At 49.5% G+C, this 17,699-nt stretch overlaps 1 protein-coding gene across 1 annotated transcript in view; it reads left to right on the forward strand.

The window, feature by feature from the left end:
• Positions 1–17,699, forward strand: part of MARCHF4 (membrane associated ring-CH-type finger 4) — a 99,241-nt gene that overhangs the window by 63,538 nt on the left and 18,004 nt on the right. The window contains exons 2-3 of the mRNA XM_060107123.1: positions 11,154–11,309; positions 16,700–16,892. Coding sequence (XP_059963106.1) covers positions 11,154–11,309; positions 16,700–16,892 — 349 coding nt within the window. The remainder of the gene's footprint in view (positions 1–11,153; positions 11,310–16,699; positions 16,893–17,699) is intronic.

Genomic DNA, 17,699 nt, shown 5'->3' on the forward strand with positions numbered 1-17,699 from the left:
CTCAGTTGGGCTATGAACGCACACATTCACAGCCTTACCTGAAAGAGGAGTGGTAGCTGTAAACGCTCATAGCTTAAGACCTTTTCTTTACCCCATATCAGGGGGTAGAAACACATGCACGTGAGGGAAGAAGATTTGGGGAGGGAGGGGTCTTACGAAACACTGAGACATCTGGGTGGATGGAGAGCTGGGGTATCTGTTTTATCCTTCCCTCTCCCTGTACTAAGAAGGCAGCGAGCAGGAGGTGATTGAGTAATTGCCCTCACCTTGCCATTGACTTGTGCCCTTGGCTTGGCCTGACTTGTGGGAAAGAAAGAGAACACGGTGACCTGGAATCTCTGAAATTTCAGCCTGGTGGCCTGGAACCTTGGACACAGGCCCAGCCCACTGCTGTACGCAAATAGTCCAATTCTGGCCAGGAAGGTTTATCAAAGTTATGTTTTCCTATTAAGTCAGGCAAAGGACTGAGGGCAAATCAGCCTTTAATTTTAGTTCTTTGGTAACAATGGCGATGGTAACAGTAAGTTGTACAGAAAGATACATGGACAGTATATGGCACATTTAGGTCATTAGCAATACGGATATGATTATGAATAGCCACATAAAATATGACCTTCTTTCTGCCAGCCCTTGTGGCGCTTGGTTTGTTTATTATGCTGATCATGTTTGACTTTACGGAATTGGATGTTATTTAAATTCAATTATTGTAAGGTTAAGTTCTTCTTCCTAGTACCAGTTGAGTAAATTTAGAGGCATTTAGAGGGAATAGGTACATTTGTCTTATACCAGACATAAGGGAGAAAAACACTGCAGGAATAAAATAATTATCATGCAAATAGAAAAACATGGTTTGGAGGGTTTGGTTGGGGTTTGTGTGTTTGTTTTCCATGTCTCTTTTTGTATCCCTTTTTTTTGAACTGATGAACAGGAAAGCTGGAAATTTTTCTATGAAGAGGGAGGCAGATTATATGTGTGTGTGTGTGTGTGTGTGTGTGTGTGTGTGTGTGTGTGGTGTGTTTGTAAAAGTAAGCTGCTGGTAAGAGAGAACTAGAAATAATTATGCAGGTAATTGAATTCAGTGTAGATAACTAGAGCTCATTAAGACCTTAAATCTTTTTTTTTCTACTTAGTAATAGAGTCTTTCTTTTTTAAATCGAATTATCTTGCAACAATTCTGTATTTACTCTACCAGTATTAACACACTGTGGGTCTCCTAAAGCCAGGGTTTGGTCTTGGTGCCATTGAGAGGGGTAGTGAGAAGCTTGGGCCTGGCCTGGCTGGAAACGGAGCATGTAAAGTGCTAAGGGTGAGTGGCCAGAAATGGCTCCATCCAGAAAACAAATTGCTGCCTGTACACTGCCTGACACAACATGCAGAGAATTCAGAATGGCTTGTCTGTATATAATAATGGATTCTAGGGCCATGGGGATCTTTGAAGGTCATCATGTCAATCAGCCTGCCTCCCAGAGAGAAGGGGGAAACTTGCTTTATCGCCCTCCTGGACAGCAGGAGCCACACCCCCTCCTGTTTATCTACCACAACCTTTGCTGGTAAGAACGTCCTCATGGTCATCTTTCTTTTTTTTTTTTTTTTTTTTTGCAGTACGCGGGCATCTCACCGTTGTGGCCTCTCCCATTGCGGAGCACAGGCTCCGGACACGCAGGCTCAGTGGCCATGGCTCACGGGCCCAGCCACCTCGTGGCATGTGGGATCTTCCTGGACCGGGACACGAAACCGTGTCCCCTTCATCAGCAGGCGGACTCTCAACCGCTGCGCCACCAGGGAAGCCCGATAGGTCATCTTTCTTGATCCCGATTCCAGGGTACATTGTCCCGTCTGTGGAATCAAGAAATCACTGCCTGGGGTCCTGCAGGAAGAAGACACTGAAAGCTTCTAGGTTTTCCTTCTGTTCACTGGCCCCATCTGTGTTCCCCATTTGTCTCCTCCCTCCAAGCTTTGTTCGCCCAACCCAGATCACAGCTGCACAAATAGTTGGTCGATATCATGGACCAGTTTGGTGGTGCCCATAAAGTTGGGAGGATATGTTATTGAGAAACCTTCCTGTTAGCTGGTCCCCCGGAACACGTGGAGTCCCAGGAGTGGTGCCAGGCAGTTCTCTGCTTTCCCTGTCAACTGTCATTCCTCATAGAGACTACCTAGGATGGGCACTGCGGAGTCTCGACTCTCCTTGGCATTCCTCCCAGTGCTCCTCCACAATCTCAGTGAACTTTCCTATTCCTGTGCCCATTGCTCCCACTCCAATATGCACAGGTTCCACTCCACTCCACTCCACTCCACTCCACTCCACTCCACTCCACTCCACTCCACTCCACTCCACTCCACTCCACTCAAGACGGGAAATTCTAGGGGCTTCCCTGGTGGTGCAGTGGTTGAGAGTCCGCCTGCCGATGCAGGGGACACGGGTTCATGCCCCGGTCCGGGAAGATCCCACATGCTGTGGAGTGGCTGGGCCCGTGAGCCATGGCCGCTAAGCCTGCGCATCCGGAGCCTGTGCTCCACAACGGGAGAGGCCACAGCAGTGAGAGGCCCGTGTACCGCAAAAAAAAAAAAAAAAAAAAAAAAAAAAAATCTGTCTCCTTTTTTTCGTTTTTTTTAAATTTGGCTATGCCACACTGCTGGCAGGATCTTAGTTCCCTAACCAGGGATTGAACCCGAGCCCTTAGCAGTGAAAGCACCGAGTCCTAACCACCTGACCGCCAGGGAACTCCCCCAAATCACTGACTCTTAATTTTGACTTAACAAGTGTCTCCCCCCGGCCAAGGGTGGGAGTGAGAGGGGGAGTTAGAACCACTCTAACCACCACATCAGTTAATACCCGGTGAACACTGCCTGGAATTGGGTTCGGAGGAGAGAGGCAAAGGGGAAAAGCGTTTCTGCCGTTGCGTTCATACATGAACAGGGATTCAGCAAGGCCATCTCTCTTTGTCAGGGCTGGAAAGGTAAGGATCTGATGAACAAGGCTGCTGGGGGTGGGAGAAGGGATGGGAGGCAGGGGTCACGGGAGTGGGCAGAGATGCTGTGGGTGTGGGCAGCCCGATGGGCAGAATTGGTTTCAGAGCCTTACCCTGCCTTTCTCTCGAGCAAGTAACAACCTCTCTGAGTGGGTACCCTCATAGAGTAAAGCAGGAGAAATAATTATTAGCCTCATTCAGTTATTGAAGTAGTAGATGATATAATGTCTATAAAAGCACTTTGTTAGAACTGTGAGATGTTTATAACATGAGGATTATTAATAAGAAGGGAATCTTATTCAAAGGAGGGAGAAAGGAAGGAAAGAAATTGATCAGTGTTTGAAGTAGGTGAGAAGGTGGCCTTAGAGACAAGGAGATCAGCCATAACCTCTATTATAACCTTTTCCATATTTGCCTAGCATTTACTGAGACCTTATTGTGTGCCAGGCAGGGTGCTAAATATATTCTCTTACTACCCTCCTCCCCCAGTTTCACAGATGAGCCATTTTATTTTAATAGAAAGGACCCTCGGTGCTGCCAGGAATTCTACTTATTTCTCTAGTCTAATCACTCTTAAAACTCTCCCAGATGACTATTTTATGCCAGTTCTCAGACTTCCAACACCTCCAACACCTTCACTCTCAGTCCATGGCTTTGCTTAATCTAGAAAATGGAAGAAATAGAAAGGAAACTTGCCAAATCCATGGTTAATTCTCAGTTCTTATCCAACTGGACCCAACAGCAGCTTTTGACAGGGCTCCCTGTTTCCTGAAAGACTTTGTCTTCTTCTTCGGCTTTTGGAACATCACATTCTCTTCTCAGCCCACTGACCTTCCCTCTCAGGTTCTTCTGGTTCTTTCTCATCTCCTAAGCTCCGACATCTTGGCATCCTCCAGGAAGCAGCCCTCGTATCCCTCCCTTTTCCCACCTGCACTTGCTCCTGGGCTCGTGGCTTTAAACACCATTTGTATGCCAGTGACTCTCAAATGTATATCTGGAGCCTGGACCTCTCCCCTAAAGTCCAGACAAATATATCTTGCCATCCCAATTTCATGTCTTCACTTGGATATTTAACAGGCATCTCAAAATTGACACATCTCCAAATGAGCTCCCAGTCTACCCTCCAAAACCTGCCCCCCACCTCAGTCTTTCCCATCTCAGCTGAAGGCAACACTCCAGCCTTCTCACTGCTCAGACCTTCATCATCCTTGACTTTTCTCCTCTCATCCACCACACCCAATCCATCAGCAAATCTTAATATCTGTATCTTCAAAAATATACCCAGAAACTTCCTCGGAACTTCCATTGCTATCTTCAAAAATATATCCAGAAGTTTCTCAGAACTTCCATTGCTGCCCTACTGGTCCAAAACACCATCACCACTCGCCTGGATTACAGCCTCCTGGCTCCCTACTTGGCCCGTACTTCTTCCTGGTCTATTTTCAATACAGCAGCCAGAAGCATCCTGTCACACGTGGTCAGATCATGTCACTCTCCACTGCTCAAAACAAGCTCTTGATTTTCCATTTCCTTCACAAAAAATGCCAAGTCCTTAAAATGGCCCACAAGCCTTGTCTGACTTGTCCCCCATTCTTTTTTTTTTTTTTTTTTTTTTTTCGGTACGCAGGCCTCTCACTGTTGTGGCCTCTCCTGTCGTGGAGCACAGGCTCTGGACATGCAGGCTCAGCAGCCGTGGCTCATGGGCCCAGCTGCTCCGCGGCATGTGGGATCTTCCCATACCGGGGCATGAACCCGTGTCCCCTGCATCGGCAGGCGGACTCTCAACCACTGTGCCACCAGGGAAGCCCTTGTCCCACATTCTTGATCCCCATTATATCTCTGACCTCATGTCCTAATCGCTGTCCTTCCATTCACTCTAGCCCAGACAGACCAGCCTCTTTTGTGTCCCTAGAACATGCTAGGTATGCTTTTGCCTCAGGGCCTTTGCACTTGATGTTCTCTCTGCTCAGCCCCATATACCTGCATGGCTTGCTCCTCATCATCCTCAGGTCTTCACTCAAATGTCCCCATTTTTAGAATTTCAACTTGTCCCCTCCCTGGTATTCCATTTTCCTTTTCCCTGCTTTTCTTTCTTTTTTTTTTTTTTTAAATTTATTTATTTATTTTTGGCTGTGTTGGGTCTTCGTTTCTGTGCGAGGGCTCTCTCTAGTTGTGGCAAGCGGGGACCACTCTTCATCACGGTGTGCGGGCCTCTCACTATCACGGCCTTTCCTGTTGCGGAGCACAGGCTCCAGACACGCAGGCTCAGTAGTTGTGGCTCACGGGCCTAGTTGCTCCGCGGCATGTGGGATCCTCCCAGACCAGGGCCCGATCCCGTGTCCCCTGCACTAGCAGGCAGATTCTCAACCACTGCGCCACCAGGGAAGCCCTTCCCTGCTTATTTTTCTCCATAGCACGTAACAACATCTCAGGTACTTATAGTTTACTTGTTTATCGTTTTAAAACATCTGTCCCTCTTGACTAGAGAATTTTGATTAGTAGCATTCACTGCTGTATCCCTGTCACCTAGAAAAGAACTTGGAACATACGAGATGTATATTTGATGAATAAACAAATGATTGAATGAGGCCCAGAGAGGTTAAGCAACTTGCCCAGAATCACACAGATTATAAGAGCCTGGCTATACCCGAATCTGTGTGGGATTATGGTCCAAGTTCTTAACCACCATGTTAGTCTCAATAAAGGGAAATGTCCCTAAACTGCACACCAAGGCTATTGTTTCCTTTGTTCTGATCTCCCAGAGATGCAAACTACAGCAGGACTGGGGCTGTCTTTGCTTCACTAGACTATTTTTTTCTTTCTGCTCAGTGGCAAGGATGCCTGGTGCCCATGTGGGTGGAAGGGGAAGTCTTTGGCTTACCTGCCACTGCCATGGCAACTAGGTAACCTAAGGACTCCAGAAGCAAGTCCTTTGAGATTGAGAGGGGAGAAAAATGGAAGCAAGGCAGAAATAAACAGAAAGACATCTGTGAATGGAGACACGACTGGAGTCTCGCGCCTGCAGCTTGCTGTGTTATTTGGCAGCAAGGAAAATCCATCCTGTTCTCTTCCCCACACACCAGCTCAGCCACTGCCAAGGGCTATGGATAACCTTGTCCTGCCTCTAGCATGACCCCACTTCACCCATCCAAGCGACCTCCTGTTCAGCCTCCCCAGGGAAAGAGGGCCCCCAAACACTCTCAGTGATCCCTGGTGACACAGAGAACAGTCCTGGGCCAGAAGGGAGACCTGTGTTCCGACCCCTTCCCCACCTCATCAGGGTGGACTCTCTTAGGCATTTCTTTTATCTCAACCTCCCTCTAGGCTTAGTTGACCCTTTACTTAAGGCATGGCTCCTGTCTTACCTATTTGATCGTCAGAGCATAGATTAGAGTTGTAGGAGAAAAAACTATGAAACTAAAGTCCTTATGGAAAGGCGAGTTAGAATTGGAATATTTTCACAAGAGGACTTACTTGGGCCAGGCTCTGTGTCCAGCACTTTGCATGCATGATCTCACTCCATTCTTACAGACAGGCTTTGAGGAGGTAAGAGTTGCCTGCAATGGAAAGGTGAAGAAACAGAGCCTCACAGAGGTTAAGAGACTTGCCCAAGTTTGCACAGCCAGTAAGAGCTGAAGAGGCATTTAAACTTAAGGACTTGTTCTCCCAAAACCATGCTCTTCACCTGTCCCTTACACTGTGTCCCATGGGGGCCCGTGGATTGGAGAAGATCCATTTTTCTTGCCTTAGTCATTCCCAGGGTGATCTCTGGGCCCCAAAGCTCCAAGCTGTTCATTGAGGAAGTGTCTGATGCCCTTTGCATTTAATGAGCTGTTCTGTGCTGTGGAGTTTGCTGAACACTGCAGACGAGTCTGTAATAATCCTCCAGCCCAAAGGCTGGACCCTCAGGAGCTGGGCCAGAGGGGCCTGCCCTCTGCCTTACCTGGTGTCTGTCCAGACAGTAAATGCACTTTTATTGTGCAACTATGACATGCCCAGTCCTGTGGGTTATGCAGGAGCACCCCAAATCCCAGAGGAAACAACTGAAGGCTGATTAAGAGCCAAACTGTGGGTGATGACGCAGGGAGAGAAGATGGGTCTGTAGCTGGCAGTCATGGGAGACTTGGCGGAAGGGCTGGAGCTGGACCACAAAAGAGACCCATGGGCACAGGTGCGGGACAGGAGGAACCCACATGCAAGGGGGGCATGAGCAGAGTGTGGTGAGAAGTTCAGAGTCTGATGTCAGAAAGACCCGGCTTTACATTCTTGGCCATGCCACTGGTTGGCTGAGTGACCACTTTTTAAAAAAAAAATAAATTTATTTATTTTATTTACTTATTTTTGGCTGTGTTGGCTCTTTTCTGCTGTGTGCAGGCTTTCTCTAGTTGCAGTGGGTGGGGGCTACTCTTCTTTGCAGTGTGCAGGCTTCTCATTGCGGTCGGTTTCTTTTGTTGCGGAGCACGGGCTCTAGGCGTGCAGGCTTCAGTAGTTGTGGTGCACGGGTTTAGTTGCTCCGCGGCATGTGGGATCTTCACGGACCAGGACTCAAACAGGTGTCCCCTGCATCGGCAGGTAGATTCTTAACCACTGCGCCACCAGGGAAGTCCCTGGCTGAGTAATCTTGAGTTGGTCATTTAACCTTTTCAATAGGGGTCTCTGTTATACTGAGAGATGTTTATCACCTCAATTTCCACGTTCCACCATTTTAACTTTTAATAGAGTTTACTGCAAAGAACACCTTCCTTCAGTCTTACCTGAACCTGTCTGGCTATTGGCTCATTTCCATTTTTTCTTTCTTGAAGAAGCACAGGTTGACCAGTCAAAGCTGGTACAGTGTCAAGGTTCAGGCCTCTTACAAGCCCTAAACACAAAAAAGATTATGGCCCTCCTCCCCAATGTACATAAAAATATGCTAAATCATAAAATTAAAAAACTTACGTGAATGCCAAGGTTAAAACAGCTTCTTTGCAGGTTCTTCTTTCTAAAATCCTGGATTGCTTCCTTCATCAAAGTTAAACTTTTCTAACATCTTTGGTGTCCTTGCTTTCTAATATTTGTGGCACCGAAAGCAAGTCCCTATCCTGCCTTTTGGGTTGACCGGTGTCAAGGGAAAGCATGGGGGACTGGAAGCTCCAGGGGAAACTGCATACCTTTGGCCTCTTGGCCTGTGGCCAGGCACTGGGACCAGGCCAGGTCATGCTGCCTCCTTCTCTAGATAACTGGGGGGCTCCAGTGATGGTCCCACATCCAGAGCCACGATGGAGAGCCCAGGTCTTGTTATCAGTTATGCCTGGCCAGCGGCTCTTCCTCCCTTGTCTCATGGCTGCCGTTTGGAAAGCAAGGAGAACAGCCTTTGCTGTTGCTTGGCACAGTTGCAGGGACCGGAAGTAATGTCTCTTACTTGATTGGCAATTTGACATGGCTGCTTAACAACCCGATTAATCAAACCCAGCTCATCCTTTAGAATTAACGAGCCTAAGAAATACTGCCATGAATAATGAGGGCTTTTGCCTCTCCCTCAGCACTCTCCCCAACCTCCCCCTCCTATTTTTTTTCTCAGAACCACACAGCAGCTTCTCCATACCAAGGGCCTCAATGGCTGTGGTGAGTGCCCGGCAATGTGGGCATCTTCTGCCTGTTCTACGTCTCTCCCTGGAGCCACCGCTGCCCACCTGGAGCCAGAGGCTGGCCATGTCCTAGAGGAGCAAAACCTCTTATTCATCAAACAGCTGTGTGTGCACTGCACTGTTAAAGTTGGATGGAGTGTGGGATTTCCCTGGCAGTCCAGTGGTTAAGACTCTGTGCTTCCACTGCAGGGGGCGCAGGTTCGATCTCTGGTCAGGGAATTCAGACCCCACATGCCATGGGGCACGGCCACAAAAAAAAAAGTGGGATGGATTGTCTAATTGTTTCAGGCACTGTACTAGGTGCTAAGGGTGCAAAGACGGATATAAGATACATATCGCTTCTAGTGACCCAGAGACACATGGGGAAGTGCTCTCACGGCGGGTATAGGAAGGCTCCAGGCCTTCAGCCACAGTGAGAGGGCCTGTCAACACTGGAGGATCAGAGTAGGGAACCAAGGAGGACTTTAAGGGGATGAGGCACCCTGAGCATTTCTGCCACCATGTTCCTTCATTGTACATATATACAGGGAGTGCTGGGCACTGAGTGAGGTGCTGGGGTCCCAAGGTCAACAAGATGGACATGGTTCCCATTCTTATGGAGTGGGCAGCCTCATCCCCGTTCCTCAGGGCCAGGCAGGAAACCTGAGCAGACCCCTGACTTATGTTTTCACTCACTCAAACACAAAGGTTGTTGAGGACCTGCTGAGAGTAGGCTAGGTGCTGGGGGAATGGGGTGCAAAGATGAATGACCCCCCCATACCTGACTTCCAGGGCTCCTCTGGGAGGTAGACAGGCATAGGCAGAGAGCCTCATAAGGTTGTGCTGATAAGGCCCTCAGTGATCAAGGCATTGCACTCAACCTAGAGAAATCATGGATGACTCCCTGTAGGAGGTGGCTTTGGAACCATCATGAAGACAGAGAAGCAGTTTGACAGGTATACCAGGTGTCAAAGGACACTCTAGAACACATCCAGGCCAAGGGGCAGTCTTTGAATGATAGAAGTTAAAGTGAAAGGGAAAGATGATTCCAAGCATCTTAGGAGGAAATGGCTAGTTCTACAGTCTACAGCCAAGAGCATGATTAAATATACAAATGAAGCTCTGTAACTTATAGGTCAGGAGCTCCTGTGCCTGCTTATTCAAAGTTGGGAACAAGATGTGGTTTCCTGAATAGTGAAATCCCCAAACTAACAGAGACATGGCTTAAGTGGCCATCTCAAATACATCAGCGTGGGGAGTAGGGAATGGGGCTGTGCATGGCAGCTCCTGGGTCCTTTGATAGGAGTGAGGCAGAAGACATTTTCCCAAAATAGATGAGTTGGGGGAGGGAGGGCATAGGAAATAAGGAAGGGGGGGGCCATGGGATAGGTCAGAAGGAAGCACAGGTTGGGGAGTTGGGTGGGCCCCACTGCTAAAGTCCCTGAGAAGGTATATGAAGGCGTTGGGTGGACCCGAGTCATCAAGAAGAAATGATAGACCCTGAGTGAGGAGGGAGAAAAAGAACACACAGGGGGAGAGAGGGGAAAGGGAGGGGAGAGGAGAGAAGAGGAGGCGGGGAGGGAGGCTCAAGGAGGCACGCTGGGGCTGCAGCATCAGGCCCAGCAGGAAGCAGACGCAGGCTTCAGTCGTGGTCACGTGACGTATGGTCGCAGGGTGCTCCGGAGACTGAGTCCAGCTCTGCGGTCCACTCACAAGGGGCTTCAAATCCAGCCACCGTCTTTGCCTCCCTGCTTCGAGGCCTGCGCCAGGCTGGGCTTCCCAGTCACTCCCAGCCAGGCCCGAGGAACGTGCCCGGAGGGCCCCAGGCCTTCAAGAGAGGACACCTGCCCAGCCTCCTAGGTCCCCGGGATTCAGGCCTGCCTGCTATGTTTTTGTCACTCTGGGACCAGGGACAAGAGGCTTCACAGAGGGGAACTGGGTCTCTATGGGCTGTCCTTGGGAAGAGTGCAAAAGCTCAGGACCAGAGCTCCGGACTCAGGCAAAATGATCCTCACAATACGTTGTATTCAAAACTTGGATTCGCTGTCGACATATGACTATGAGGATATTTTACATTCAAAAGTGCCACCTAGATTCCCACATGTACAGCTGGTCATGGCCGTCCCTTTAACTGGGGTCTGGGCCCTCTGATCTGTCCTAATCCCCACCAGCTGGCTTCTGTCACTGGTGTTGCCTGTCTGGCCCTGAGAGCATTTGAGTTTGAGACCCCTGGCTGAGCCTTTAAAGAGAAGTCTGTCTAGGCTGACACCCGCTTTGGATGGCAGAGGGCTTCCACAGAAATCCCCCGACTCACTTCTACAGAAACCCTAGGACTTGGGCAGTACCGAGTAGGAGCCGGGGGGCTCAGAGTTGTTAATTGACTTCACGGAAGCTGGGGATCTGGAGCCCAGGCCTCCCCTCTAGTGTCTGGGGCCTCCCAACTAAGCCTGTGGTCTGGCCTGCCCCGAGGCGGGGAGGGCTGGGGGGCAAACCAGCACTCAGGCGGCCAGACCCCCAACGCCACCCCCAGACGGCGGGGCTCGGGCCTCACCACCCTCCGCCTCTCTCCCTGCAGGGGGAGCTGCTGAGCCCGTGCCGCTGCGACGGCTCGGTCAAGTGCACGCACCAGCCTTGCCTCATCAAGTGGATCAGCGAGCGGGGCTGCTGGAGCTGCGAGCTGTGCTACTACAAGTACCACGTCATCGCCATCAGCACAAAGAACCCTCTGCAGGTACAACCGGGGGCTGCCCGCTGGGACGCTGGGGCTCCGGCCCGGGGTTTCCCACACCCACTGCTTTTCGGCGGGAGGACGACTTCACCTTAGAGTCTGGGTGGTTTGGAGAAAAAGAACAAGATGGGTCAGGTGGGCGAGACCGCGGATGGCAACCGGGCAGGAGGGGGTGAAAGAATTTTTGTGTTTTCTCTTAAGCCTCAGCCAGAAGAGGAGAAAGGGATTGGGGCCAAGAGAGAGAAATAGATATAGAAGTAAAGAAATGTGGAGAATCAGATGGGAGAGAGAGAATAAGTGAGCTAATGGATGACTGAATGAATGGATGAAATCAGAAAGATAAGGAAAAGAAATAGGAAGAAAAGAGGGGAGGAAGGGAAGGAGAGAGGAAAAAACAAGAAAGACCAGAGGACAGACGAGTGCAGGAGGGGAAAAAGATAGGGTGGGAGGGTGAGGAGAAAGACAGTGATAAAGCTAAGGGCGGAAGAGAAGAAACAAAGAGAGAGGAGATTCAGTGGTACTTCCCAAACTTGAATGTGTCATTCACCTGGAATCTCGTCAAAACACAGACTGTGATTCAGGCATGTGGGGTGGGGCCTGAGATCCTGTGTTTCTAACAAGCTATCGAATGATGCTGATGTTGCTGGTCCACAGACCATCCTTCCTGTGACAAGGGACTATAGAAAAATGGAGACGAGACAGGAGAGGGAAGCAGAGGAAAAGAGAAGAGGGGGCAAGAAGGAAGAAAGACATGGGAGAGACTTTGAAGAGTGTCCTGTGCAGGGCAAGGGCAGGAGGGCCAGGGCTCGGGTGGGCTCTGAGAAACAGATTCACACAGGGCTGGACCTGTCAGAACTAAGGGTTCCCCCACCGTCCTCCCCGACCCCTCCCTCCCTGCCCCGATACATCCATCACCTCCAAGGAGCTGGCAGGTCCTGCATTATGTCGTAAATCCTCCAAATCACACAGCTCCCCCTGCGAGGCACACAGAGAGAGAGAGCGCTTTGCTTCTGAAAATACCTCCACAAACGCACGGTCAGCCAGTTAAGCTGCCACATAATCAATTAACCAGCACGCTAGTGAGGGTGGGAACTCAGCAGCTGGGCACCGTTGTCTCTCTCCTCCTCTCCGAGGGGGTGGGAGAGTCCATCCTGCAGCCCCAGGAGGGCGAGTGCTCTGGGGGTGAGGGCGGCTATGGGATCTTTGCATGAACAGCAGCTGGAAACACCTGGAGTTGCAGTGTCCGCACGTGCAGGCCAGCGGGGAGGCTTATTTCTGGAAGGAGGCATTAGAGCCCCCAGGCACCTCAGCCATCCCAAGAGTGTACCAAGGGGTCAGAATAAGAAGCACTTCTCCCTGCGCTGGTTCCATCTTTAGCCATTCATTCCGAAATCTTGAAGTGTTCTTAAAATATCAGTGCCGTGAGGCAGCTGACTCCACGCCCTGGAGTGCGTTAACTCTTCCCTTCCTTCTCAGCTGATTCAAACCTTGGAAAAGGGTCAGCGTCCAAACCCACAAGCCCACCGCCAAGTGCCCCCTTGGCTCCGCCCTTGGCTCATAAACAGGAATCAGCCCTCGACACAGAAAATGAAGAACCATTTAGGGATAACTTTTTTTCTGGGGATAAAGAAAAGGTCATTCTAATCTCATAAGTGCAGTAAGCAGTATTGACAAATTTGATCTATGGCTTTATTCTTAAGTTACTACCGTGTCTTTAACTGTGAGTTTTTAGTCACTAGAGACTCTCTGCTTCTGTTACTTCTGGATAGTGAGTGGACCATTGCATTCAATGGTGTGTGCTCAGTAAATGCCATTTCACTTTTCCAGATAGTACCAGAAGAAGGATAGAGTCTGGACTGGCAGCAGTGTTGTGTGATTGTGGCCCAGATTGTCCCAATTGCATGTCCTGGGCTTGGGCTCAGCCAAGTGTGAGACGGCTGCTTGCTCAGCCATGGTGGGGCAACTTCTGCTCTCCCAGGCGGGCCTGACCATCTGTGGTACAGGATGGAGCAGGCAGAGGCCCTACCACGAGCGAGCGGAGCAATGGATGGGGTGCCGGAGCTACGTCTGCCGTCCGAGTAGGAAAGTTTCTTCCAGGTCCCAGGTCTCTCACCTCTTGGTTCATGCCCCATACAATGCCGTGAGAAAGAGCGGACAAGACAGCACGTTATTTCAGTGACCCTCGGCAAGCTCTGTTTCTAGAAAGAGCCCCTTGAGAAAGGAGGCATGTCAGGGTGGCCTTGTGGTCTCAAGGTTCTGTGGCTGCTTCTCATCCTCTTTGCTACACCTGAACTGCAATCCTATTAATGAACATTTAGTTAGTGCAAACTGGGGACCAGTCACTGTTCTAGGTATTCCCATACATCATCACATTTAATACTGAAAACAACCCAATGTATTATTATTATTCCCAGTTTACAGATGAGACAGTAGAGGCACAGAGGGGTCAGCAGTCTGTCCAAGGTCACCCTGGTGGAGCAGGGTTACATCCAAGGGGTCTGACTTCTGAGTGTGGCCCTTAACCTCTACCCTGCAGTGCCCAGCACGGAGTTTGCTAACGACACTTATAAGTAGGCCCACCTTGACATGCACAGCTGTACTTTTGCTGAAACATAATAAAGAACAAAAATGATGGCAGCATGTACCCTTCAGAGCACTGATTAATTTCACTTCACCATCGCAATACTCTAGAAAGCAGGAGGGACCAACTATCTCCACTTTTTGGAAGTCTTGATGATTTTTTTTTTAATATTTTTTTTGGTAAATTTATTTATTTACTTTAGGCTGCATTGGGTCTTTATTGCCGCGTGGGCTTTCTCTAGTTGTGGCGAGCCGGGGCCCCTCCTCATTGTGGTGCGCGGGCTTCTCATTGCGGTGGCTTCTCTTGTTGCGGAGCACAGGCCCTAGGTGCACGGGCTTCAGCCATTGCAGCACACGGGCTCAGCAGCTGTGGCTCGTGGGCTCCAGAGCACAGGCTCAGTAGTTGTGGTGCATGGGCTTAGTTGCTCTACGGCATGTAGGATCTTCCTGGACCAGGGCTCGAACCCATATTCCCTGCATTGGCAGGCGGATTCCCAACCACTGCACCACCAGGGAAGTCCCTTGATGATTTATTGACTTCTCCTAGGTCACAGTCCACAAGTTGGAGAAGAGCTGGGCTAGAACTGGGTCACCTGGCCCTTGCTCACTTCCCCTTCCTGTTATAAGGAAGGAATCATCCCGTCTTCATGTGCTTTCCTCTTTGTCTCTCCATTTGCTGCACAGCAGGGCACGGAGAAGTCTCAGGACACTGCGATCAGGATCTCGCTGGGGACGAAGCTCTGGACGTCTGGCGGTGGCACAGCCTGGTGCCTCTGGAGCCCTTCTCCCCTTCCCAGCCTCCCTGGGAGACTGCAGAGCTCTCCTGTCCTCTGCTTTCTCCTTGCAGCTCTGTGGAGCCTCCTGTCGGACAGACAGGAGGAGAGCCTTGTGCATATCACCACCTCCTGTTCTTTCTTCTTCCTGCTTCAAATTGTAGTCGGGAGCGCTGTTTAGTTTCCTCGGGTGGTTTAGGGGCTGGTAGGAAGGGGCTTTAGGGATTAAGGGGAGCTTCCTGTGCCTCTCCATTTGGGGTTTGTGAAATCTGGAGCAGAAAGGGAGGGTATTGATGTCACAGTGGTGAAAACAAAAAGCTCAGTCAGGAGGCAGGCTCTGGACGAAGCATTTGTCATTTAAGAGAGGAGCCTGTCGGATCAGGCCATCTTCTGGAAAATGCCTTTGTTATGTGTAACCCTAGGCTGGAGAGTGGAAAATGTAAGGGCCCAATTACCTGTGATGGGATGCGATCTGTATAATTAAGTGCAAAGGCTAATGTCCTACATCTAGACTAGCAAGCAAAATGTTTTCCAGTAGTTACAGTTCCTTAGGGGCCTCTGGTCAGTCCTGGCTGGAGCCAGAATCAGTGCTTCCATCCAGGCCATTTAATGTGCAGGGAGGGCTCACTGTTGGCAGAAGGAAGGTTGTCCGCCTTTCCTTGAGAGTTCTGAAATGCCTCCTGAAATGCCTTCTGGGGATGCTCTCTGCAGGGCATTATGCAAACTGCTACAATCAGAAGATAGTCCTTCCCTCCACCTTCCCAAACCAGATCCTGTCACTCCCCTTCTTAAAACTGTTCAAGAGCATCATGTTTACTCTTATGATAAAGTCAAAAATCTGTGCATGTTCTTCAAGCTCCCACGTGGTCTTCCCTTCTTACTTTCCCAGTCGTCTCACCCCATACTCCCTGCTCTCTGCTCTGCCCTCTCTGGTCTTCTTCCAGGTTTTCATGTTCACCATGCTTTCTTCTGTCACAGGGCCTTTGCACATGCTCTTCCCTCTGCTGGAGCATGCTTCCCTCCTCTCTTTGCCCAGTAAATTCCCAGTCAACTCATTGCTTCCTCTGGGAAGTGAAACCCCCTATCGTAGGCTCTCACATGCCACGTACCTCCCTTTCTTACTCCAGATGGATTGCTGTAGTAAATAATTATTTGGTTGTCTGTGTTCCCTAGATGAAAAGCCCTGTGAAGGCAGAAGTCTTGTATGTTTTTGCTTACTGGTTTGCCTTCAGCACCTAGCAGGATGCCTGGCACACAGAGAATACCCAGTACATATTTGCTGAGCAAGAGCATGAACAAATTCCAAACTAAAATCCAACTCATGGCTCATCTAGGCCTATGCTCCCTGGACCAGCCATAGACTCAAGGAATTTTGGAGTGGAAACCCACCCACACCCTAGCCTTCAACCCATCCATCAATACTGCTATTAGCATAGTGCTTTTTTTCTGTTTAAAAAAAACCCTGAAATCTCAGTGTTCATATACGGTCAGTAAATTATACTGTTTTTCTTACCTCTCCCCCACATCCTGTGTCCTCTCTTTGTCTGTTGAATTGGTAATCTCTAGCATGTATATTAAATGACATGCCCAGTGTTGTAGAAAACAAGTGAAAAAAAGAAGAAAAAAAAAAGGCCTGTGCCCTCTCAGCACCTGTTAGTGAGAAAATAATGTGTTGCTCAGAAAAGAATATTCTGGGGGCCCGGAACACCACCTACACTCTGCATTTCCACTTTTATTTCCCATTTTTCTGTCTGTATCCTCATCAGCCACAAAGGCCTTCCTTCCCAGCCATGCCCGCCCAGACCCCCCTCCCTGTAATGACTTCTGATCATTTAGTGTGATACAGGTTTCCTCCACATCAAAAGCACAGTGTCAGCCTCAGAAACTTGCAAAAATAGCTATCGCATTATAAGTTGGAAAGCCCAGGTTTAAATCCAGAGGCGAGAGCTTGGGGCAGCAGAAGGAGGACGGATGGGAATGGGATGGACATGGGGTAAGGGCATCCAAGCAACCGCTAACCCCCCGTTCTCTTCTCTGCAGTGGCAGGCCATCTCTCTGACAGTCATTGAGAAGGTTCAGATTGCAGCTGCCATCCTGGGTTCCCTCTTCCTCATCGCCAGTATCTCTTGGCTCATCTGGTCGACCTTCAGCCCCTCAGCAAAATGGCAGCGCCAAGACCTCCTCTTCCAGATCTGCTACGGGATGTATGGATTCATGGATGTGGTGTGCATAGGTGGGTCTGGGGCTGGTCTCTACCAGAAATGGGGAGCTGCATACTGATGAATTAGACATATCCCTCAGGGTCCTTCCCTCTTGAAGGTCAAAGCAGAGATGGCACCAGGCTTGAGACCTATGAGCTCAGGAGGGGCCAGTGGCTTAGATTTGAGGGGTGACTAGAGAGTAGGAGGAAGCAGAGCAAAGGAGGAAGATCTGGGTCTTTCCCAAGCAAATCTGCCCTTCCCAGTTGAAGATAAGAATAAGGAACCTTGTCCTAAAAATATCTGAGAAAAGTAGGTTGGTCAGTCTACCTGCCTCAAGCAAGCTGTGGAAGGCCTCTTATCTGTTGTGTGCACCACCAGTTGCCAAGTCATGACAAAGGATGCCTATACATTTCATTCCGTTCTCTTCACAGCAAAACGCCCAGAAACTGCCATGATGATACCTGCTCCCTTTTTTCCCAGCTTTCTTTTTCTTTTTATAACCTGATGTATAACATTTATTGAGTACTTACTATGTGACAGGCGTACTGATGGGTGTTTAGAGACAGTGTCCCCATTTAATCTTTTTTTTTTACATCTTTATTGGAGTATAATTGCTTTACAATGGTGTGTTAGTTTCTGCTTTATAACAAAGTGAATCAGTTATACACATACATATGTTCCCATATCTCCTCCCTCTTGCATCTCCCTCCTACCCTCCCTATCCCACCCCTCTAGGTGGTCACAAAGCACCGAGCTCATCTCCCTGTGCTATGCAGCTGCTTCCCACTAGCTATCTATTTTACGTTTGGTAGTGAATATATATGTCCATGCCTCTCTCT

The sequence above is a fragment of the Mesoplodon densirostris genome, chromosome 8 (genome assembly GCF_025265405.1).
Source record: "Mesoplodon densirostris isolate mMesDen1 chromosome 8, mMesDen1 primary haplotype, whole genome shotgun sequence".
NCBI lineage: Eukaryota > Metazoa > Chordata > Mammalia > Artiodactyla > Ziphiidae > Mesoplodon > Mesoplodon densirostris.